General features: G+C 41.7%; 1 protein-coding gene across 9 annotated transcripts in view; it reads right to left on the reverse strand.

The window, feature by feature from the left end:
• LIMCH1 (LIM and calponin homology domains 1) overlaps window positions 1–24572 on the reverse strand; it is a 627082-nt gene that overhangs the window by 89591 nt on the left and 512919 nt on the right. For 8 of the 9 annotated variants that reach the window (XM_033946571.1, XM_033946536.1, XM_033946527.1 and 5 more), the window contains 3 exons: window positions 20524–20675; window positions 11425–11512; window positions 5395–5469 (listed from right to left, as the gene is read on the reverse strand). In XM_033946571.1, the coding sequence (XP_033802462.1) occupies window positions 5395–5469; window positions 11425–11512; window positions 20524–20675 (315 nt within the window). The remainder of the gene's footprint in view (window positions 1–5394; window positions 5470–11424; window positions 11513–20523; window positions 20676–24572) is intronic. The other variant, XM_033946554.1, reaches the window with a different exon arrangement.

The following is a 24572-nucleotide window of genomic DNA, read 5'->3' on the forward strand; positions in this document are numbered from 1 at the left end:
ATCTGCATCTTATTGCACCTTTAGAAAATTGGTTAAGACCTATTTGTTCAAAACATTTGTTATTTGATTGATGACTATGTCATAGTTTTTTTTAATTGTATTTTTCACTATTGAAACATTGTACTGCTTTTCTGTGTGCTTTGTATCATCACTGGAATGTCCAGTCCTCTTTATTCTGTGAACCGCCTTGAACATTTTGGGTGTTGGCGGTATAGAAAAATAAAGTTATTATTATAAGTTATTATGATGGAAGTGAATGTCAAGGATGGACTCAATTCACTCAAAAATGTCTTCTCCCCTGGAGAAGAGTTTCTCATACTGTTCTTGGACTACTTCCTAGCTAGTCTGGTTTTCAGGAAATCTAAAATGAATATGCATTAGGTAGATTTGCATGCGGGAGAAGCAGTACATGAAAATCAATCACATGTTTATTTATTATAGATATGCTGAAGACCTGACTGACTGGGGGAAATGCCAGGAATGGCTTGAGAAACAAGAAGCATACCGGGTCAGACCAATGGTCCATGTAGCCCAATATCCTATTTCCAACAGAGGTCAATCCAGGTCTCAAGTATGTGGCAGAAACCCAAACAGTGGCAACATTCCATGCTACCAATCCCAGGGCAAGCAGTGGTTTCCTCCTTGTCTGTCTCGAGAGCAGACTATGGATTTTTCCTCCAGGAACCTGTCAAACATTTTTAAACCCAGCTAAGCTATTTGTCACTTTTTGAACAAAGTATTTGAGAAATAATGAAGAGCCACTAGAACATAAAACCACTAGAACATAAGAATAGCCTTACTGGTTCAGACCAATGGTCCATCTAGCCCAGTAGCTCGTCCTCACAGTGGCCAATCCAGGTCACTACTACCTTACAAAGATCCAAAAAGTAGCAACATTCCAGGCTACCAATCCAGGGCAAGCAGTGGCTTTTCTCATGTCTGCCTCTAGGAAATTGTCCACATCTTTCTTGCAACCAGCTACGTTAACCGCTCTTACCACAACCTCTGGCAATGCGTTCCAGAGCTTAACTATTATCTGAGTGAAAAAACATTTCCTCCTATTGGTTTTAAAAGTATTTCCCTGTAACTTCATGGAATGTCCCCTAGTCTTTGTAATTTTTTGACGGAGTAAAAAATCAATCCACTTGTACCTGTTTTACACCACTTAGGATTTTGTAGACTTCAATCATATTTTCCTTCAGCCGTCTCTTTTCCAAGCTGAAGAGCCCTAACCTTTTTAGTTTTTCCTCATATGAGAGGAGTTCCATCCCTTTTATTATCTTGGTCGCTCTTCTTTGAACCTTTTCAAGTTCTGCTATATATTTCTTGAGATAAGGCGACCAGAATTGAACGCAATAGTCAAGGTGAGGTCGCACCATGGATCGATACAGAAGCATTATAACATTCTTAGGGGAGGATTCTCAAAAGTTACCGTGCCCTTAACATGGTCACTAAACTGGTTCCAACAGGCTAGCATGTCAGAAATTTTACCAGCTAATTATCAGAATGGCCTTTTCCGAGCTTCCTAGCAGTCTCCAACTATGCCATGCAAATGTAATACAACGAGGTCATTAATTTTAAAATGGAAATAAAAGGAGCATTCTGGGCAATATTCTATCATCGCCAGGTGATTCTTTAACCTCGCTGTGCCACATTTGCAGCCAAAATTTTCCGACCGTGTCTGGGTCATCGTAGCCTTATTTTCCGGTCAGTGCCTGAGAACTGATAGCAAAGTAAGGTTTGACAGCTCAGAACCTCCCCCTCCCGCAAATTAATAAAAAAAGACCTCTCAAATTGAAAGATGGCAGGAGGGATGCCCACTCCCTGCTATAGCCGAGCTCTGACAGCCCTCCCCCCGACACTCCCAGCAGGAGGGATGGCCACTCCTTCAAGGAGGTGTTAGCGGCTAGCACGGCCGGCAGTTTAGCGCGCTTTAAACCGCTAGCACAGCTTGATAAAAGGAGCCCTTAGTCTTTTTTTTAATTTATATTCTTTTTACAAGTTGAAAAGACATCACTTGAAAGGAAATACAATAATCTACTAAAGAAAAAAATCAAACATAATGTAACGCACAAAATAAAAATGAATATAGTCTACATTAGAGAGAAGAGATCAATCACATCCAAGGGAAGTTATCCAACTTCACTTGGATGTGACTGATCTTTTCTCTCTAATGTGGACTATATTTATTGTTATTTTATGTGTTACATTATGTTTGATTTTTTTCTTTAGTAGATTTATTGTATTTCCTTTCAAGTGATGTCTTTCCAACTTGTAAAAAGAATATAAATAAATAATTTTTTTTAAAAACCTCATTTTAGTCTTATTAACTTATCACTTCACCAGTCTAATTTTATTTATTTTTTGCATTACACTACTTTTTGTGCATGATGCCACACACATCCTTAGATTCACCATTACAGAGACTTCTTCTAATTGTTTATATATCACTCCACTGTACTCATAGGACCCCTGAAGAAGTCATCTTGTTGAAACGCAGACCATGTTGGGTCCTGCGCTACCAGAGGACTAGGTCCTTTAGGTCTTCATGTGGATTATTTTTTTTTTATGTAGATTGTTTTATTGTGTATTTGAAACTTTGATTCTTTCATTAAAATCCATCTCAGGATCATCGTCACTCCACAGTGTTGTCTTGGTTACTCTGGGAAAGAGTGCCATATTGGTGGATTCAGATATAATGCTCCCTTTAAAAATCTGGATATATCTGGATGAGAAGTCAATGTTCCTTTATTGATCCGAGGTCTGAAGCATGAGGACCTGCAAGTTGAACTTTAAGGGAGCCCACTGCTAGGCATTTTTCAAGTCCTTCCTGAAGAAAAGCTAGCACCACCTCAATCGGGGCTATAACCGGGTCCTTGTTCTTTTGCGCACACCAGTTCTGGAAACCATTCCAGGCTTTGCATAGGCTGACAGCTTTGTTTGCTTCTTGGACTTCAGGGGAGTGGCAATACGCTCCCTAGCTGAAGAGGCTGGCATTTGTCGTAAGCCTCACCCAGGAGGAAATATGAAGTGGCATTCCATGGGTCAAAGACTGTGGCTATAGCCACAAGCTCAGGTTATGATGCGGTAGGGCTATCTAAGGAAGCGCCATCTGCAACATATCCGTTTGCGGTGACCAGCAGAATAAAAGTGCCTCCTGTAGGGGATGCAAATACACCCTGGCCCAAGGCACCACATCTATCATTGCCACCATTGATCCCAGTATTTGCAAGTACTGCCAAGCTGTCGGTGCTGGCTTGTCCCTCAGCTCCCTGATCTGCTACATGAGCTTCAGTCTGCGGGCCTCCAGGAGGAAAACCTTGTTCTCCTTTGTATTCCAGGGACTGTGATGGCTTCAGGTTGCTCTCCCAGAAATTTAAACCCAGCCTAGGGTCTGGAGGAGCTGAACCACATGTCTCACTGCTCTTCTGCCCTCGGTTGCAGATGAGGCTTGAAATCAGCCAATTATCCAGATATGGATATACCGTACTTGTATAACCTCCTTGCAGAGGTAAGCTGCCACTATGACCATGGTGAAAGTTCATGCCGCTAAAGCCAACCCAAATGGCAGGGCAGAGAACTGCCTCTGCTTGCCCTGGATCTGTAGCATGGAATGTTGCTACTCTTTGGGTTTGGCCAGGTACTAGTGACCTGGATTGGCCACCATGAGAATGGGCTACTGGGCTTGATGGACCATTGGTCTGACCCAGTAAGGCTATTCGTATGTTCTTATGGAACTTCAAATTTTTCCTGTGGTCCGGAAAGATGGAAATATGTAGATAGGCTTCTGTCAGATCTAGAAAGGCCAGAAACTCCCCTGGCGCCACCGAGACAATGAATGCCCAAACTGTTTCCATGCAGAAGCGCGGGACCTTAAGGGCGGCATTTACTGACTTCAGGTCCAGAAACAGCCTCCAATCTTCTGAGTCTCTTTTGGGCACAATGAAGTATCTGCCCAATCCTGATTCTTTGTCCAGTACGGCCTCGATAACTCTAATAGCCTCTGCACTATGGCTTGGACCTTGACTGCTTTATCTGGTCTTCCCACCAGGGAGTCTACAAACAGCTCTGGGAGGGGACGGAAGAACTAGAGCTTGCCAACTGAAACCCAAATTTAAGCACGATAGAGAATGACACAATGACAGAATTTGTCACTGTCCCCGTGAAAAACCGCTGGAAACCATCCCATGTTATTCTTTAGTGTCTAACTCAACCTCAGTCCTTCTACACAAGCATTCTTCAATGCAAGGCACGAGGGTCAGTGGCTCTGCCCATTCATACTCTGATTCTTCCCCTCTCTTTTGAAAGAATGACATTGGGATGGTTTCCCATGGTTATCCATGGGGACGGTGACAAATTCTGTCATCGTGTCATTCTCTAGGTGTAATTCCTGGCACACAAATTATAGGAACACCCTTGATCTGCCCATATACCTTTCATGACCCCACTCCCTTTTGAGTTGTGCACCCCATAGGATTTGGGTGCACATTTTTATACAATTGCGCATAGCAAGATATACACGCAAATCCAAACTATTGCCAATTATTGGCACCAACTGTGAACCAATTTAGTTGGACACACATCTTGCATCGGCACCCAAATTTGGGAGCTATATATAAAATCCTGGTGCTTGTGGCCACATATCTGTGCATCAATAACTTCTCATAAAATAGTAACTAGTGGAAAAGCACACACCATGACATAATGGTATGTTCATTGCGAGTGAGCGTGCACAGGGGTGAGAGTTTGAGCAGAATGCATTTCTATGCACCTAGATTATAAAATACTCTAATTTATGTGTGTACTTGACTAATACTGGAATGGACATTTATACTACCTCTAGGGTTGGTATAAATGTCCAACTTGCCACATTAGTATTACATAAAGATAAGCAGATGCCTGCTTATTTTGATAAAATAAGCTCAACATAGGTGCCTTAAAAGGTGCTTTAACTAGGCAGCCCTTATGAAATTACCCTCATATTGTCCCAGTAGCCCAATCAATCCCTTTGCCATCAAGCATAGGCAAGATCATTTTTCTAGCGGGGTATCACAGTTACCAACTGAACAATTACTGCATTCTGGACCCAGGCAGCATTCATATACAGGAGATGAAAAACAGAAAGAAAAATAAACCAGGCAAATTATATCCTTTTTTAAAAAAAACCCACTCATGTTGTCCCTTGAAGGCTAGCATTCTATTTGGTGACATACACGCATTGGTCCTTTGCAAGGTAAATAGCTCTTTGCTAACTGTGGATCCAAAGCAGCTGCATTCAACCCGAGCGGTGGGAAAAATGGCTATGATAAACTAAATATCATCCACATGCCCAAATCACCTTCTTTATGCCCACTGTGAGTGCATAACAAGGACACAGCTACCTGGTGTGTTTACCTGACTGTGAAAAAAACTGAGAGCGTCGCCAGGAGTTCCGAATCCTAAGCGGAACACTGGCAAGGTGAGGTGACCCTAGGTCAGAACAAAACAAAACAAACAGAAGATGGAATGAAAGCACTGTGAAAATTAAATTATTTTTCGGCAATACTAACCTTAGAAAGTGTGTAAAGATCATTTTGTGAATGAATATGAAAGTATAGCACTGTGCCTATTTGCAAAGGGGTACCAAAGGGCTCTTCGCTCTCAGCATTGATGTTTAACCTTTATTTGGTTTTGTTAGGAAATGTATTTCAAGATCTGAATGTGAGTTATCATTTTTATGCAGATGATATTCAGTTCTTTTTCTCAATTGATGACTGGCAAACTGAATTACAATCAAAATTATCAATATGTCTACATGCTGTTGATATTTGGATGACAAACCGTAAGTTGGTGCTAAATCCTACTAAGACTGGGGTGATCCTGATTGGCAAAGATGAAGATCCTAGGTGGCTTCAATGTGTTGAAATCAAAAATATGCAAGTAAATTGGGGGTGGGGGGGGTCTGGTTAGATTTTACACCGAGTATGAAAGAACAGGTGTTGTAGAGAACTTTGTTTGTAGAGGCTTTTTCATGAAAGGTTTATTATTTATTTTGGAGAACTTTTAGATTAATGTAATTATTTGCTGTGCATTTGTGTGTGTGTGTGTTTTTTTTATTCTGTATGTATTTTTGTGAACTGCTTGAGTTTAAGTGGGTAACACATTTTTAAAATAAATCAGTAATCTAAATTATCTTATGTGAGTTGAGGAGGGTGTTGGCCTAAATTAATTTTCTGAATCGCTTTCTGTTTCAGCAAGCCAAGATCCAGTCATTGACAACTGACTAGAACAGGATTGGTTAACCATAGTCCTCAAGGGCCACAAAACAATTGGGGTTTACAAGATTTTCATAATGAATATGCATGAGATCTATTTGCATACAACAGAAGTAAATTAATCTCATGCATATTCATTGTAGAAATCTTGAAAACCCAAATTGGTTGTGACCCTCAAGGACAGTGGACAAAAACTTTATGCTGAAATGAATCTAGTGTGGACCAAGGATATTTGGTGTTCTAGGCAAACTTTTAAACTTGACCCTGGCTTGAATCAGCTTCCCAAAGGCCCTAACCCATCACTTACCCTAGTTGCTTAGCCTCTCTGATTGGCAGGAGTAAGGGTGCTTAATAGTGCAACAGCTTTCTCTGCTGTGTGTGGCCAGTCTCATGGTTCCTTCCTACTGAACCAAAGGAGAATCCAACAGAAAGCAATCCCATGACAAACACAATAGTCAGGCTTCCAAAGAAAGTACTGAGTTACGGCCTCCAGGAGAGCAGGAATCATGAGGAAGATCTATATGACCTGTCTGCTATCTTTTGCTGCCCCCCAGAATCTTGGTGCTCTAGGTCACAGTTCTTCAACCGCCGGTCCGCAGAAAATTCCTGCCGGTCCGCGCAGGGCTGGCGAGATGGACGCCGTTAAATTTCCTGCCCCGGTGGTGTTCGCGGAAATCTTCTGTTCCTCCCAGCCTTGGGCGATCAAGACAGGCTGCCGACGTCGGGCATTCCCTCTGTCTCGCCTATGCGGAAACAGGAAGTTGAAACAAAATAGGCGGGACTCAGAGAAGGAATGTCCCGACGTCGGCAGCCTGTCTTGATCGCTGCCCCTGCTGAGTCGCCGAAGAGGGCCCCGGGGAAGGTGCAGGTAGAAGGGAGATGGTCAGCATGCGCGGGGGGGGGGGGGTCAGCGTGTGGATTGGGGCCATCAGCAGCGTCTATGCTGAGAGTCTGCCCACATGCAGGATGCGGCGGGTAGGGGCCTCCGGCTCATCTTGGGCGGCAGGGCCTGCGGTGCAAAGCTGTTTTTGCCGGCTTGGGGGGGGGTCGCGAATGTGCAGGGCACAGCAGGAGTAAGATCATGGAGAGCCTTCAACAGTGGCTGTCTCTTCTCCTAGCAGCTCTGTACTTACCAGGGCAGTGATTCACTTTGGAAACTTCTCCTTTCCTCAGAGGCTGCAACGGACCCAAGGCTGCCTAAGGAAATCACTGCTGCAGGTAAGTACTGAGAGCTGCTGGAAGGAGAGGAAGCCACTGTTGGAGGCTGGGAAGCTGCTGGATAAAGGGAGAGCTACTACTGCACCTGGAGGGAGGTAGAAGGAGAGATGCTGCTGGGAGGGGAAGAGGGAAAGGGATGGGAAGAGAGCTACTGTTGGATAGGGGGGAGGAGGGAAGGGAGAAGGAAAAAAGGAAGGAAACAGCTGGCAGGGAGATTAGAGGAGGGAAAGGGGAGAGACAGGAATGAGAAAGCAGAGAGAGATTGATGCTGGAAAGGGGGTCAGCAGAGAAATGAGAGAGGGATAAAGATGCTAGATCTGGTGTAGGAGAGATAAAAACGAAGAAAGCAGTGAAGCTGGAATGAATGATGTAAAAAGGAGAGAGGAGGCACAGGCTGGATGGAAAGGGGAGAGGAGCATAGAAAGAAGTCAGATAAATATGGAAGGGGGAGAGGCCAGACAGTGGATGGAACGGGCAGACGCTGGAAGGAAAAGAGTGGAAAGAAGATGAAAGCAGAGACCACAAAAGGTAGAAAAAAAATCTTTTTATTTCTATTTTGTCATTACAATATATCAGATTTGAAATATATATCCTGCTAGAGACATAACTGGGGACTGCAAAGCCCCCTGTCATGTGTGACTGCAGAATTCTGTTAGCATGATATTTCTGTGTAGCATTCTGTAATAATTTGGCTTGTTCAGTTTTCTTGATAGTAAAGGGAATATATGTGAAGGGGAGGGGAGACAGGGGTTTTGTTGGTCCTTGCTCTGAATATTTATAAAATGACAATTGTACAGAATATTGGTTCTTTTTATACTTTAATAAAATACGTTCAATATAAAATCATAACTGAGGCTTGTGCAGATGGGATCAGATGGTTTGTGGGGACCGAGCTTGCGGAGACGGAGCGGAAATGTGTTTTTTTATTTCGGTCTTAGTAGTTTGCCAGTCCACAAAATAATTATTTTATTTCTGCCGGTCCACGGGTGTAAAAAGGTTGAAGAACACTGCTCTAGGTGACCATCTAATTTGTCTAATGGAGGCACTGGTCCCGAATCTAGACACAAATAGTCTCAGGCAGACAGGCTACATAAAATCTTGCACAAGTTCATGCTTTGACCTACTGTACACTACTGGAGATCACCTACTATTCTTATGTTTTTACTATTCTTATGTTCTTACTTCCAAGATTGAGCTTAAGAAAGGGTAATCCACTCATTTCAACCACTTCTTGTAAATAAAATATTACACCTTACATTTCCTGGAAAAGATACACATGGCGAGTCATAATATGAAGATTTTACAGCATTTCAACAGTACCTAATAGAAATGTTTTCATAGTTCAGTGATGTTCCAGCTCAGGATTTCTGATCTTACACAGAAACAAATTCTAAGGCACTAGTTGAAGTCAATATTTCCTCTAAACTGCGCGGCTGCTGTGCACCTTCTTTTATTGCATAGAGCACCAGCTGCTGATTGCCGCTCACACGGGAGAGCTCTGCACATCCATCAAGCTGAAGAGCCCTAACCTCATTAGTCTTTCCTCATGCGAGAGGAGTTCCATCTCCTTTATCATCTTGGTTGCTCTTCTTTGAACCTTTTCTAGTACTGCTATATCTTTCTTGAGATAAGGATACCAGAACTGAACGCAATACTCTAGGTGAGGTCGCACCATGGAGCGATACAGAGGCATTATAACATTCTTAGTCTTGTTCAACATCCCTTTTTTTAATAACTTCCTAGCATCTTGTTTGCTTTTTTGGCGGCTACTGCCACACATTGGGCGGAAGGTTTCAGCGTATTATCTACAATGACACCCAGATCTTTTTCTTGGATGCTAACCCCCAAGGTGGACCCTAGCATCCGGTAACTGTGATTTGGGTTATTCTTCTCAATGTGCATCACATTCTATTTCATCTGCTACTTGGACGCCCAGTCTTCCAATTTCCTAAGGTCTGCCTGCAAATTTTCACAATCCGCATGCACTTTAACAACTTTCAACAGTTTAGTGTCATCTGCAAATTTAATCACCTCATTCATCATTCCAATTTCCAGATCATTTATACATAAGTTAAATAGCACCGGTCCCAGTACAGACCCCTGTGGCACTCCACTGTTTATTTGCCTCCAATGAGAAAAATGACCATTTAACCTTACCTTTTATTTTCTATCCGATAACCAATTCCTAATCCACAAATGAACTTTGTCAACTATCCCATGACTCTTTCATTTTCTCAGAAGCTTCTCATGAGGAACTTTGTCAAAAACTTTCTGAAAATCTAGATACACTGCATCAACCAGCTCACCTTTATCCATATGTTTATTCACACCTTCAACGAAGTCAAGCAAATTGGTGAGGCAATATCTTAGCTTTGGGAAATGTATATAGCAGATGTCTTTACATTGTGTTCAACAGAAAAAGTCCGCTTATTCTGGGTTCAGGTTCACCCAAAATTGGCTGACTGGCTATGTCACAGAGTCTATCTATTGTATTTATGTTATTAATGCATATTTTGGACACATATTTGAACTATTGATATATGAGGGGCCGCTAAAATGTTCTTGGTCCAACCAACAAAGTTGGGACCATCTCCATTGAGGACTATATTCTTAATCCAGCAATTTTCCACTTTTAGCATTCCGCGTTTCAAATTTATTAAAAAATTGTTGTACATGCAATGTCAAATACTTCAATGCGTATGACAATTTAAAATTGGGAAACAAGCAATAAAACAACTATATACAAATAAACATACAGTGTATACGTACAAATAATTGCCAGTACAAAAGGAAAGGAGGGTGAACTACAATCTTTAAAGAAAATAGAGATACATTTAGGGAAAAAACAAATGGAGGGTAATAGAAATTAATCTTGAAAGCATAGCTAAATATGGAAAACATGGAAAAGAGGTAAAGGAGATTATTAGAGCATATGGAATGAAAAAAGTAGAAAATCAATGGACTAAGTGTATAGCCCTCGATGGCGACTGCACCAAGTTTGTTGGATGGACTGAAAATTTTTCAGTGGCCTCTCGTAAACGTGGGTCTGCAGCAATATAGTGTTTCTTAAAAGAGCCAGGACCCATATTGAATAGATGAGGCCAGAGCATCCCCAAAACACAAATCTACTCTAGCACCACCTCCCCTCACATCAAGTCTCTTCAACCAGAACCTCACCAAATCTAAAAGACCCTTCCTATTATTGAACCTACCATGAAAATTTCCACCAGCAGACCTACCTTTATAAAATACCTGGTACTTAGTGGTCTGGGAAGGAGCAATCACCAGTCACTCATGCCCTTGACGGTGCCTTCATCCAAAAAGTACTGCTGCTAGGGATTATGTTACATTACATTACATTAGAGATTTCTATTCCACCATTACCTTGCGGTTCAAGGCGGATTACAAAAGAGTTATAAAGGTGGGTTACAAAAGAAGATCATTGGTTATTTCTAGTAAAGGTAAAGAGTAGATCAGGTAGTATCGATGAGTCGGAAAGAAGATGGGAAGAGGAAGGTTTTTGTGATGTTAAGACTTTTTCAATTATTTGACTTAAACTTATCACAGAGTATGCTGTATTATCCTTGAAAAGTGTAGCTGTGACTTACACTGGAAATATAATTTCTACTGAAGCTAAGACAATGGCACATCCCAAATTAAGCATCGTTCTGTGCTCATCTATATTATCTGGAAGGTAGCACATACTGACCTGGACAAAAGTTGAAGCAATGAGTTTGAATTAGTGCTAAATGACTGGTCTTAGCTAGTATTTTTACAGTTCATATCTATTAAACAGCATGTCAAAGAAGCTGTCACCATAACTTTATCTGAATTGCCTTGCTTCAATATCTCTTCATTTGGCTTACTGCTTCTATTCAATTTCTTAAGGAAAAAAATTGGTGGTGGTGTGTGTGTGTGGGGGCGGGGGGTGGATGGGTTGTAATTGCCCTACCTTGTTGATCTTGGCAAATTTCAGCTCCGGTCTTGAAATACTCAAATGCTCTGCTGTCTTCCTGGTTACAGGCTTTTGATGTCACTACCTACCACATAAATTGAAGAATAGACACAATAAAAACCAAGCTAAGTATGTGGGAGTAAGACAATGGAAATGTTCTAAACCAAGGAAAGATCTCTGAAATAATAAACCACTTAAGAATAAGCATCATCTTTTTAACAGTGGCAGATTCCAAAAAAACACAGCGGGCTTTAATTACTCTCCGGCTGCTATACAAAAGGCACTTTTGCAGTTATCTATAAGTGGAGCAAGAGGTTATCTGGTAATGGTGATATTCATATTGTAAACCAGATTAAGTTAGAAAAGCAAAAAAGCTATTCTAACTTTATCCAGTATTTCATCTGAATATCACCACTACCAGAATAGGACTACCAGTTAGTGATAATTCCTGGATGTTCCGTACCAGCACTGAGGGCCAAATACAAGAAATGGTATCTAAGTTATTCGCTGCTAGGTGCCCTAATCGCAGCTGCCTATTGACGCCTAACTGAATTCTGCCTGCAACCCAAATTGATTTAACAAGCTTAATTGGTGTTGTAGTTGACCATACCCATGATGTCAATGCTGGCTATTGTTTTATAGTGGAGGTCTTCCTACTCCTTTGTGTCATAAATGTGGGAGGGAAAGTCATGCATTTTGGTTTTGCCCCATAATTCAGCACTTTTGTAAGCGAATACTAAATTATATGTCAAAAATAATTGGTAGATCATTGCGCTGTTCTCCTTCTTTCTTTATTTTGGATTTGCCAGAAGCTCTTGGCCATTTACCTAAAGGAAATAGGGCGTTGTGTAGGAAATGAGTCTCTTGGCTAGAAAATGTATATTACAATATTGGACAATCCCTGATCCTCCGAGGTTTTGGCATTGGCGGAACCAATTACATCAGTTGGCCATTTGGGAAGCTAGAGATGCTGGAATTATAAGAAAGCGAAAGATGTTATTTATACAAATTTGGGATTCATATTTGCAAGATTTGCATCCTAAGGGCCGTAATGAGATTTTAAGTTGGATCTCTTAATTGGGCTTTTTATTTAGTTAAATGAAGAGAGTATCATTGGGTAGAGAGTACTATTGGGTGGGAAGGGGTGGGTGTGGAGAGGGACGGTAAAGGTTCAAACTCATATAGATAAGTGGGGGTTTATTGATATTGGAATTTGTCTTTTATTATGTATATTAATAATTGATGCATTATTGATGTCCTTTGATGTTGTATTTATTGTATTTGATGATATTTGCATCAATAAAAATTGTTTGAATCTAAACTTCACATGTAAGGGAACCTAATTAAGCAGTTATTGAGTAAAGATGAAGAGCAGAGTGTTTGCATTAATGTGCCAATATCTCCACAATCATACTAGTCCCAATCTGGATTCAAAATGTATCCAGTGAGAACATTCCTGACATTAATATTACCACCCTGCAGGTGTGCTCCTAGTCTGTCAAGCACATGTACTCGATATCTCTACTCTGTGTCTATCACTCTGACTCACTCCCACTCAACTTGTATCCGCCCTTCTCCACTTGTACTCGACGACGTCATTGTAATTATTTTCACTGATTGTCCAGCTCTTCTTGTTGTAAACCGCCTTGAACTACCATGGCTTTGGTAGTATATAAGAATAAAATTATTACTATTATTAAAACTCTGTGATGACCACTCCAGATCGTCAATAGCTGCATTAACAATAATACTCTACAAGACAAACAGAGAAAACAAAGTCCGCTTCTTTGAATGTTCTCTGAGGATTATCACAATAAATATTTACCCAAGCCCAGGGCATCAAGTCAATATGAGTATCCCAGCACTATAAGTACTTGCTAAAACATTTATCTAGAAACATAGCAACATTTCTTTTTTCGGTTTTGGTGTTTTTTTGTCATTTCAGCACTGGCACCTTTTTGATTTGTTGGTCGCTGCACTACCCTGTTCTTGACAAAAACAGCGGAACAGACTTTGTTTGATAGCACAGTTTTCAGTGCACCTTTATATTTAGGGTTTTACTCATTTCACCGGGCAGGGTCTGGGGATGTTTCACAGATCATATCCTTTTGGGTATATTATTGTGGCAGCTGTGTCTTAAAGGGCTTGTCCCTAAGCAGCTGTAAGACTGAGGACCTGACCTTTTCACAATTATATTTATTTAGCTTATCAAGTTTTTGAGTCTGTTTCAACTGTTTCTTTTGTCTTGTACAGGACAGGGAAGATCTCTACTGGTCCCATTCATATGCATACGTAGAGGGGCATAATCTAAAAAAACGTCTAACTCCCCTTTTGGCCTAAGTCAGTAAACACTGAAGTTGGCAGCAGGGAAATGTCCATTCTTAAAAAAAACAAACATCCAAATTGAGGTCTTTTTTGAGAATGGCCTACCTGCACGTTCAGCAATCTGCTGACCCAGACTGCCACTACTTCTATCCCTACACCACATTCCTGATACAAAAAATCGCCCAAGTCACAAATGCCCAAACCCAGACCTTTTAGGCAAAGGAGGGGCCAGTACTTTGACTAAAAGCAGGATTCTGTAACCGGCATCTGTCAAAAAACAACACTGGTTAGAGAATCCTGTAACCTGGTCTAAGTCAAAACATATAAGTTCCGACTAGGCGATCTCTCTAGGCTTTTGGTTATACTTGCAGTACAACTAAGTCTAGGTCAGCCCACCCCCCGCCCTTTCCCCTCCTCTAAAAACACCTCTTTTCACTCTAGGTGTTCAGAGGCAGGGTAAAGGCCTAAGCTGGTTTTAGATACGTCTAAAACCAGCTTTGATTATCGGTACTTGGACGATCTGTCTTTTTGATCGTCCAAGTACCGATTTAGGCCACTCTAAACGTGTTGTTTTTTTTTATTATTATAAGCCCCTTAGTCTTGGGCTGTCCTTGCCATTTTCAGGGCACAAATCACAGTAGTCTGCCCAGCACTGATTTAATTTTTAACTACTAGAGTAGTCATCAAAGCCCTCTCCAGCCCATCCAGACATATCTAGCCATGATCAGGAAACAACACTATCCTTAATTCCCAACTACTGGATTTGCAACTTAAGCATAAATAAATTGTATTGATATCATTCTCTTTCCATTTAGGAATCATTTCTGCTTATCCCATGAATTCTTGAATTTCATTATTGCTTTAATCTCTATCACTTCCTGTAGGAGTGCATTCCAGGCATCCACCACTCACTCACTGAAAAAGTATTTCCCAACATTACTTCTAACTTGATCCCCTGTAACCTCAATTCAAGTCCTCTAGTTCTTCCACTTAGCCTTCTCTGTAAAAGGTTTGTTTGCATCAATGATGTAAGCTAGGACTGAATGAGCCTCGAGTTAAAAAATTGAGATGGGCTTCCCCTATAACTGCTCTCAAGGAAGTGGGGAAGGAAGCAATTTTCTCCAAAGCTGGCATATGACAATTAATAAATTCAGAAAAAATATCTTTTTTTCAAACTTTGTTTTCTGAACACTGTTTTGGTCATAGTGCCGTTCTCCGTTTCTGGTTTGTTTGTTTTTTTAAACTCTCTCCAGAGTCTTCTGTCCTTTTTACATTTCTTCTCCAATTTTCATCTTTCTTGTGTGTTTCTATCCATTCTGTCCAGTGTCCTCTGTGTCCTTACCCTTTGCTCTCTCCAGAGCAAGTATCTCTTTTGTGACCAAGTCTTTCCCCATGTCCAACTATCTGAATAGCTGCCATGAGTTCCCACAATCTTGCAGTTAATATGAGAACTTGTTGCAAACATTCAGATAGCGGCTATATGCACAGGGCAGGAGCGTAGGAATATCACTCCTGCTTTGGATCACCATTGGACCACCAGGGATTTTAAAGGCACCATATTTACTAATCAGGGAGGCGAGAAGGAATTGAGAATTGTTAGAGTTGGCCGAGACAGGAGAAGGGATTCCTCCTGTCCCAGTCTACTGCTGGACCACCAGGTCTTACAGCAGGCCTGGTGGAGGCCTACAAGGAATCAGGAGGGAGGGGGGACAGGGTAGAAATCCTGGCAGAGCAGGAGAGGGAGTAAGGTAGGGGACTGGGTACAGAGCAGGAGAGGGAATAAGGTAGGGGGCTGGGTGCAGAGCAGGGGAGGGAGTAAGGGAGGGGAACTGGGTGCAGAGCCAGGCAGGGCAGGGGGGGAGGGAAGGTGGGGGCTGTGTGCAGAGCCCAACAGGGCAGGGCACTCGAATATAAACCCCCTGGTTTATATTTGAGTCAACCTTTTTTCCTCCCTTTTTGGGAGAAAAATGATTACCTCAGTTTATATTTGGGTCAGTTTATATTTGAGTATGTCATTTAACAGTAGTTCATTTAAATCCAAAAGCAGCTTCTGTAGTTTTTTTACTCATTGAATTCAGTTGCCAATTATTTAAAATGTATTAAGTTTTTACATATTGATACTAGTCTCAAGTTTCTAGAGAATGGCATGGGCAAATTTTGTCCCTGTCTGTGTTTCTGTCCCATTCCCATGTAATTCTCTACTCACCGTTGCAGTCTCTTTCTTCTCCCCATCCCCTTAGTCCAGCATCTGTCCCCTTTCTTCCCGGTCTGTCTCTCTATCTCTGCCTCTCTCCACTTTGCTCCAGAATTCTCTGGCTTTCTCTCTCTATTGCCTCTGCTCTCTCCCTCTTTTCCTGCGCCCTAATCTGGCATCAATCTAGTTCTTCTCCACCCTCCCTGGACTCAGGATCTCTCCACCTTGACACCTGTTTACCTTCCCCTGCAAATCTACAGCAGGTTGGAGCAGAGATAGTGCTGAAGGCTGCTCTCTATTTGGTAGGGCCTTTCCTCTAGCATCGTGGAAATGTAGACAGATGGAGAGGTGGAGAGAACCCCTGGACCCGGTCACGAGAGAAGGGAAGAGGAAGGAAGTAGCAATTTCAGGCAGCCCCTACTTTTGGGTGGCCCTATTCATTTTGCTGGATTTGCTCAATGGTAGCTATGCCCTTGGTTTGCTTATTAATTAATACCTTTCAAATATTTGAATGTCTGTATCATATCACATATTCAGGTCATCAAGTCTCTGTTCTCATATATCTTTTGAATTGCTCTCAAGATTCAGAGGGACCAGACAAGGAACTGACCTGACAAAATAGTTTCGTCTTTATTTATGACAATCCAAAAGTGCCTAAACAAGAATGCATGCCATTAGTGGCTCATAGTTTGAATGTGACACTTGGTGACATTTGAAGCTTGGTAATCTGACCACAAAGGTTCTGAATACTCTGACCTCAAAAAGTCTTTCACAGAACGTTGTGATTGGTTTAATAAAATTTCACAAAAATAATTTTAGTAAGAGATTTATTTAAATATATACAAATACTGTATTTAAAGTGCCTGAGGGGGACTGAGTAATATAGCGGCAGGTGTCCCTGAGAACACTCCCTCACTGAAATTGCAGTGAATCCATCTTACAGTAAATGGTACTAGAGATAAATAAGAGAGGCAGAGCTAAGGCAGGGAGATGTTTAAATGCCCTGAGAAAGAGCAGAGCAGAGAGGCTCCGGGGCAACAGATCTCCAGGAATGAGATCCCTGAATACAGAGGTCTCCTAAATGAAGATTGTGAGAGAATAATTCCTCCCAAGGATCTGGCTGGATTATAGTACCTGGGAGTAGCTCAGGAAAGCAGAGTGGCCCTTAAGCTTACTGTATATCTCCAAAGACAATATGAGAAAGGCAACCACGTTTCTGCAATTACTTTGAAGACTCGTACATTTGTTGTGTGTCCAGGCTGAATGCAAGCCTCTATTGGCGTGAAACAATAACATTGTATTTGGGGTGTGGCCAGAAGCCAACTCTAATAAGACTGCTTCCTCAGGGTTTGACAAGAACACTGATAGTACTGCAATACGCTGTGATGGAACAGGCTTTTGTATATTAGAACAAAGTAATAAAGAATTCTATTTACTTTTACCCTTGTCTGCGAGCACCCCCCCCCCTTGCCCAAAGAGTGACATTACCACAGCACCCTTGAAATTAGAAAAAGAAAAATCAAGATAGTCTATTTACTAAAACAATTTTTAAAACTAAGGTAATCAAAGGGTCACGTTCTGATTTAAATCCCTTCTCCTGTCATCTAGTCATGGCAACAGTCACAGACATGGAAGGAGAAGTAAAAAAAAAAAAAAAAGTTTCCTATTTTTACACTTCTTTCCCAGGTACAGACCAGTCCTGAATCAGCTCTAGAGGTAACTTCAGGCTCCTGTTTCAGTGGTGAAGAAAAAGCGTCTGAAGAGCAGAACCATACAGGTTACAAATGAACTCTCTAATGTATTGTTTTATCATGGAGCCCAGATGTAAGCACTGCTCATTGTAGGACTTGCAGGCATCACAATTGGGATGTGGGGAAAAAGTCAGGGTTTATTCAGATTGCTACTCCTTGGGTTTTAGCCAGGTACTGGTAACTTGGATTGGCCACTGTAAGAACGGGCTACTGGGCTTAATGGACTATTGGTTTGATCCAGTAAAGCATGGGATAAGCATAGAGGATCTCTAATCAGAAAACAATGGGTATACATTGAAGGAACTAAGGCCAATACTGGGCAGGCTTGCATGGCTTGTGTCCCGTATATGAACATTCAGTTGAGGTTGGGCTGGGGAAGGTTTTATGGCTGGGATAGTTAAGATGGGCTGGAGTGAGCTTTGATGGAGACTCCAGTAGATGGAAACTACTGGGCAGGGCTCTGGGTTTCTGGCCCAGAAATATCTAAGAAAAAGGACCATTTAAACTAAAACTAAATATTCTTATATGACGGCCTTGAATGGAAAAACAATCTAAAAGAGATAAGATGTTACATCAAAGAGAGACAAGATGTCTATTATACAATACTGGAAGCCCCTTCAACCCATAGTAATGTATTTATTTGATGGGATTTTGCTTATACCTTTTTCAGTTGTAGCTTGAAGTGAATTACATTCAGGAACACCAAGTATTTCCCTGCCACTGGAGGACTCAATCTAATTTTTGTACCTAAGGCAGTAGAAGGTAAAATGATTTGCTTAAGGTCACAAACAGCAGCAGAGGGATTTGAACCAGGCACCCCTGGATATAAGGCCCAGTGCTATAACCACTATAACCACACACTGGTTGAGAACCACAGCTCTAGGGTATGCATATTCAGGTCCTCAAGTCTCTTCTGATACATCTTAGGGTACACACCCCATATCATTTTTGTCATTCTTCTCTGAACCACATCAAATCTTTTCAAGTTCTTGATATAGCCAGATATAGCTTATTACCTGGGATATGTTGATACTCAGCTCTGTGGACGCTGCAATGTTGCAGTGAATTCCTATTTTCATGCTCTTTGGAGCTCTGCGGAGGTCCAGGCATTTTGGAAAGCTGAGGCATCCTTTTTGCGGGAGCTCCTTTGGGAGCCCGTTTCTGTTTCAGCACTTTCTATGCTCTTTACTCATTTCTCTATGCTTTCTGGGTATACTTCTGCAGAAAAATTGTTTCTCGTAAATGTTATATTTTGGGGAAGTAATGTATCCTGACTTGTTGGTTATCACCCGAGCCCCCATCATTTTGGTATTGGAGGAATCGCTTACTTGAGCTGATGGGTTGGGAAGCTAGATTGGCTCATTCCTCCAGACGGCGGAGCAGGGACTTTGTTACCACCTGTACTCCATATTCGAATATTTTGTCTGCAGAGAGTAGAAATTGTATTTTGAATAGACTTCAATTGTATACTGCCCTACCTGTTTAGGTTCTGTTACCGGTCTGTACACTGTTTTGGGTGGGTGGGGGATCTTATGTGTGTGTGTGGGAGGGGTGTTAGTGAGGGGTTCTGGGATGGGATACTTGTGCCTTGGTGTCCCTATGGGGAATATAAGAGTACAGTCCTCCATAGTGGGTTGATACTGTTGTAACAAGAAACCAATTGGACTTGTGATTTCGCTTTTGTATTAGTGCTCTGTTTTCTAATAAAAAGATTTAAACATAAATGGTAGAGCATAGTCACACTAAATTTACTGTCAGCAATTAAAGATTTATGAGTAATTTTTTTTTTTTTGTTTTTTTTTTTTTTGTTAAGCTGCAGAACTTTAAAGTGTTCAGTGTGCCACTCACATGAATATTGTCCATCAGGTGTGTCAGAGCAGAAAAAGGTTGCCTACCAACAACCCTAGAGGAGGCTAGATAGATCTGGTTAGACAGGAGTGGGCTTCGAAAGCAATTCCAGTAGTTGAAAATAGGTCAGTACCAGGCAGGCTTCTATGGTCTGTGCCCTGAAAATGCAAGGACAGCCCAAGACTATGCATATGTTAGGCAGATTGGATGGACCAGGCAGGTCTTTAAACTACCGTCATCTACTATGTTATTATATGACCCTATATAGAAACATGATGGCAGATAAAGGCTAAATACCCCAGCTAGTCTACCCATCCACAGTAACCATTATCTCTTCCTCTCTCTAAGAGATACCACGTGCCTATCCCAGGCTTTCTTGGATTCAGACACTGTCTCCACTACCTCTTCCGGAAGACTGTTCTACGCATCTACCATCCTTTCTGTAAAAAAGTATTTCCTTAGATTACTCCTGAGCCCATCACCTCTTAACTTCATCCTATGCCCTCTCATTCCAGAACTTCCTTTCAATTGAAAGAGACTCGACTCATGCACATTTACACCACATAGGTATTTAAATGTCTCTCATGAAAAAATGTAGCAATAAGTTTAAAGTTTCAAGTTTAATAATTGTTTTGACTAATCGCTTTGTCGAATTTCAAAGCGATGAACAAATTAAAATTACAATTTCTGGGGAATAATACAAACAGAACAATCTAAATTAAAAAAAATTCCCAAAATGCTGAATAACCCCTGCTGAATAACATTTTAAATTTAAATATCTCTATCATATCTCCTCCCTCTCCCTTCTTTCCTCTAAAGTATACATATTGAGATCTTTAAGTCTGTCCCTATATGTCTTATGATGAAGACCATGCACCATTTTAATAGCCTAGGCACTTTATCTCCTCTGGCTGGTTAGCAGGAGGGTTTCCATTTGGTTTTTCTGTAGCTTTCCTTTTCCAAGCTTTATTTCCATACCTGTTCTGTAACTGGCACATCCGTTTCCTTCTCTCCTCTGTTCTCATCTTTCTTTTTAGCAATATATTCCTTAGTATGGTAAATGGGAGTGAACTCCAAACTGCTCACAGCAGTACCAAAATGTCCCGACGTCTTCTCAGATTGCCTCAAACCTGCAATTGGCACATAAATGATTACATCATTGAAGAAACGCAATTGACAAATATGGAGTACGGCTCACATATGGGTTCTTGGTGATCACAGAAACACTTCCTCTGAATATCCTCCGAAACACAGAGGAAAAGAATAGAGTTTCTTCACAATTGTACCACAAAAATACTAGTCTAGAAAGGAATTGCTGTTATGAGCAAAAAGGAATCTTCATGTCAACCTATCTTTTCAGTAACACTATACAGAGCAGAAAATATCAGGCTCAATATTCAGCTGGCAGCAATCAGCGTTTTGCTGATTGCTGCAGGCGTTAAACCCAAAAATTCAATGCCAGCCAATGCACAGCCAGTTAAAATGTGATATTCAGTACTTAACCAGCTACAGGTTAGTAATAAAGATAGGACTGACTTCAATGTGGTCTTATTTATGGGATTATCCTGACCACTTAACTGCTGAATATCAGCACTTAACCAGCCAAGTGCCAACTCGGTCCAGAGAATGTCCCTCCAAAATAGCTAACAAGTGCTGCTGAAAATTAATGGTTAGCCCCGAATAGCCAAGAGCCATTTCTGGTAGGTTAAATCACTTTGAATATCGACCTGACCCTGTTTATTCTGGAACTAGAAATGTATTTACAATAACAAGATCTTCATATTAGGCCACAATCCTGATCACTGAATACGTGTAAGTTTTGGTTTTATATCATTGTCTTTTGGTTTCTCTATCCCCAGGCCACTCAAATTTCAGACTTCACAGGCAGCTTGCAGATCTGAAAGAATTACAGTACGTTCGTCAAAGCAAGGGAGTTGACCCCGATTCCTCCAAAAAAAGGAAAACCAACAGAAGCAAAAACTTGTGGAGAGTTGATATCCAAGATGAAGGCTATATTTAAACAAATAAAATAATCCACATAAAAATGTCTAGGGCCTGAACCACTGGAAAAATATGGACCCAGCACGGTCCGTGTTTCGACACTATTGTCTTCCTCAGGGGTCCCTGTAGGCCCTATGAGCAGGCTGGTGGATTCCATCTCATTAGCGCAGAAGCTGATCATTTTACTTTTAGTACTTAATCCACCAGCCTGCTCATAGGACCTACAGAGACCCCTGAGGAAGACAATAGTGTCGAAACACTGACCGTGTTGAGTCCATATGTTTCCAATGGTTCTGGCCCTAGACATTTTTATGTGGATGATTTTATTTATTTAAATAAAGCCTTCATCTTGGACATCAACTCTCCACAATTCTTTGTTTCTGTTGGCATCCCTCCTGCCATTTGTGGGTCGCGGGGGGTAGGAGGGGGAGCTTCTTTTTTTTCCAGGTCTGCCTGTCTTTTGCTCATCTTTTTTTTATAGGGCAGATATTTTGTCAAAAAACCTGCAGACCACAGTTACCGATAGGTCTGCAGCAGTTGGGCTTTAGGATAGTAAAACCCGATTCAAATAGCCAAGCAATTGTTAGTGAATCAATCGCTTGGCTATGTTGCATGGGGTTTTACTAATTTGCATGGGCTGGATCGGATCGGGCAGCAGTTTAGTGAATCGGGTCGGGGTCAGGGAACGATTGCAAAACCAGTAAAACTGGTTTTGCGATCGTCGGTACAGGATCAGAAGGTTTAGTGAATCTACCTCATTGTGACTAAAATCCTTGCAACAAAATAAAAAGTCTAGCTTCTACATTTTGTTTAAAAAAAACAAAAACATAATTTTGCTAATTATATAGGGCTCAATTTATCTATTTGGAGGCAATTTTAAAAGTGGGCACTCTTTTTAGATGCCCTCATTATCTGTGGTGGGAACCTGTTCTAGAACAGTATCTGGGCATCTGGATTCTACTACCTGATATCAATGTGCCCAAATTTACACCAGCCAAAGACCTAGCATTTAACTGCAGTAGGAGTGCACTTAGCTGACAGTATTCTTTAAGATGGGCCCTACTCATGCCCCTCCCATGTGAACGCCCTCCTTGCATTTACATGCTATGCCATTTAAACGCTATGCCATTTACACGTGCCCTTACAGAATGGCATTTGATCTCCTTGTGCCACTTATTTCCTAAGTTTACACTTACCCACACAAGTGCTAACATTCCGTACATTTACACACTGAAGCGGCGCATAAACGCGGACGCCCAGTTATAGAATTGTTCTTTTTAAGACCAGAAAGGAAGCAGAAATTACTAGCTGTAAAACATGGAAAAAAAAGAAAAGGATCGCTTGGTGCACTCAGTCTGCACATTTGTGCCTTCTATTATTTCCAGACAGGCCAGTCAGTACAAGTATCTACTATTCAAATCTGGAACCAAGTCTGTGTGCTTGGCTAAACTGAACAAAAATGACTATTTAATGAGGCATAACAAGCCTGCCTTACTCCAAGCCACAAAACTTATCTGCCTCATTTCCCTATCCAGGGGGTATATTAGCCTTTCTAGATCTAAAGAGAGAATGTTACAACAGAGTGTCTCAGCTGTAAAGTCATAAAGATGAGTATGTTGTGCCTAGTGGATACAGGCATCAAGCTTACCTACATGCCTTAATAAAATTATCCCACCAACAAGCTGCTACCCAAAGATATCCCTGATCCAAGGCGAATATAACTTCTCTGAATAAGTTAAACATAAGAAGTGTCTCTGCTGGGTCAGACCAGAGGTCCATCGTGCCCAGCAGTCTGCTCGCGCGGCAGCCCAACAGGTCCAGGACCTGTTTAGTAGTCCTCTATCTATACCCTTCTATCCCCTTTTCCTTCAGAAAATTGTCCAATTCCTTCTTGAACCCTAATACCGTACTCTATCCTATCATGCCCTCTGGAAGCGCATTCCAGGTGTCCACCACCCGTTGGGTGAAGAAAAACTTCTTAGCATTGGTTTTGAATCTGTCCCCTTTCAACTTTTCTGAGACGGATGTATAGGTATCTCAGGACTCTGCCCAACCTGCACTTTTGAGAATACTTACGCATATTCCCCCTCATTCTATAAACTTGCGCACCCAACTTGGCACTTAGCAAGCAAAGGGCTAGATTCACGAATATGCCCGATCTGGGCAGGTCTCGAAGCCCCAATATGCAGGTGTAGATGGTCTGCGCATGCGCTGAACCTCAGGGCCAGCATAGATTTTTTTTTTTTTAAATAGGCGATCGTTTTATTGGAGCCCATGGTTTTAACCCACACCCGCGGGTTAAAACCACAGGCTTGCAGTGCGGGGAAGGGGGGCAGGCAGGCAGCGTGTTCAGGGCAGGAAGGCAGGTACGTTTGGGCAGGAAGGCAGGCAGCGTGTTCGGGGTAGACAGGCAGGCGCGTTCAGGGCTGCAGGATAGGGGCTGACAGGGCAGAGAGCAGGGCTGCAGAAGGCAGGGCAGCTGGAAAGGGCTTCAGCGATTGGTCCTCAGCAGTCGCTTTTATTTTTTATCAGCCAGCCCAGTTAGTGTTGCAGGGTTTTGTTTAGTGAATCGTATCCCTGCCTACTTTGCATGCCGTTGCCCTCATTTGCATGCGCGGATCGGAGGATGGTCGGCAGAGAGGTAAGTGAATCGGGCCGGGGTCGCTAAGGGGTCGCAAACCGATTGGTTTGCTTTGTGAATCCAGCCCAAAATTATGCATCCAAGTGAGAGAATAAAATCAATTGTGCACATAACTTAATAGACTAATTAGATGTTAATTGGCATTAACAACCAATTATGATCTACTATTGGGGTGAATTGGTGCTAATTAGTACTAATTAGCAGTTTTCTCTGGCAGTTTTCAAGGCAAAGTTAAAAGCCCACCTCTTTGAGAGTGCTTTCAACTCCTAACTCCTCTCACCTTGGGTTCTGCATCCCCACACCTATATGTCATGTCCGTCTGTCCAAGTTAGATTGTAAGCTCTTCCAAGCAGGGACCATCTATAAATGTCAAAATGTACGGTGT

The sequence above is a fragment of the Geotrypetes seraphini genome, chromosome 1 (genome assembly GCF_902459505.1).
Source record: "Geotrypetes seraphini chromosome 1, aGeoSer1.1, whole genome shotgun sequence".
NCBI classification, from domain to species: Eukaryota; Metazoa; Chordata; class Amphibia; order Gymnophiona; family Dermophiidae; genus Geotrypetes; species Geotrypetes seraphini.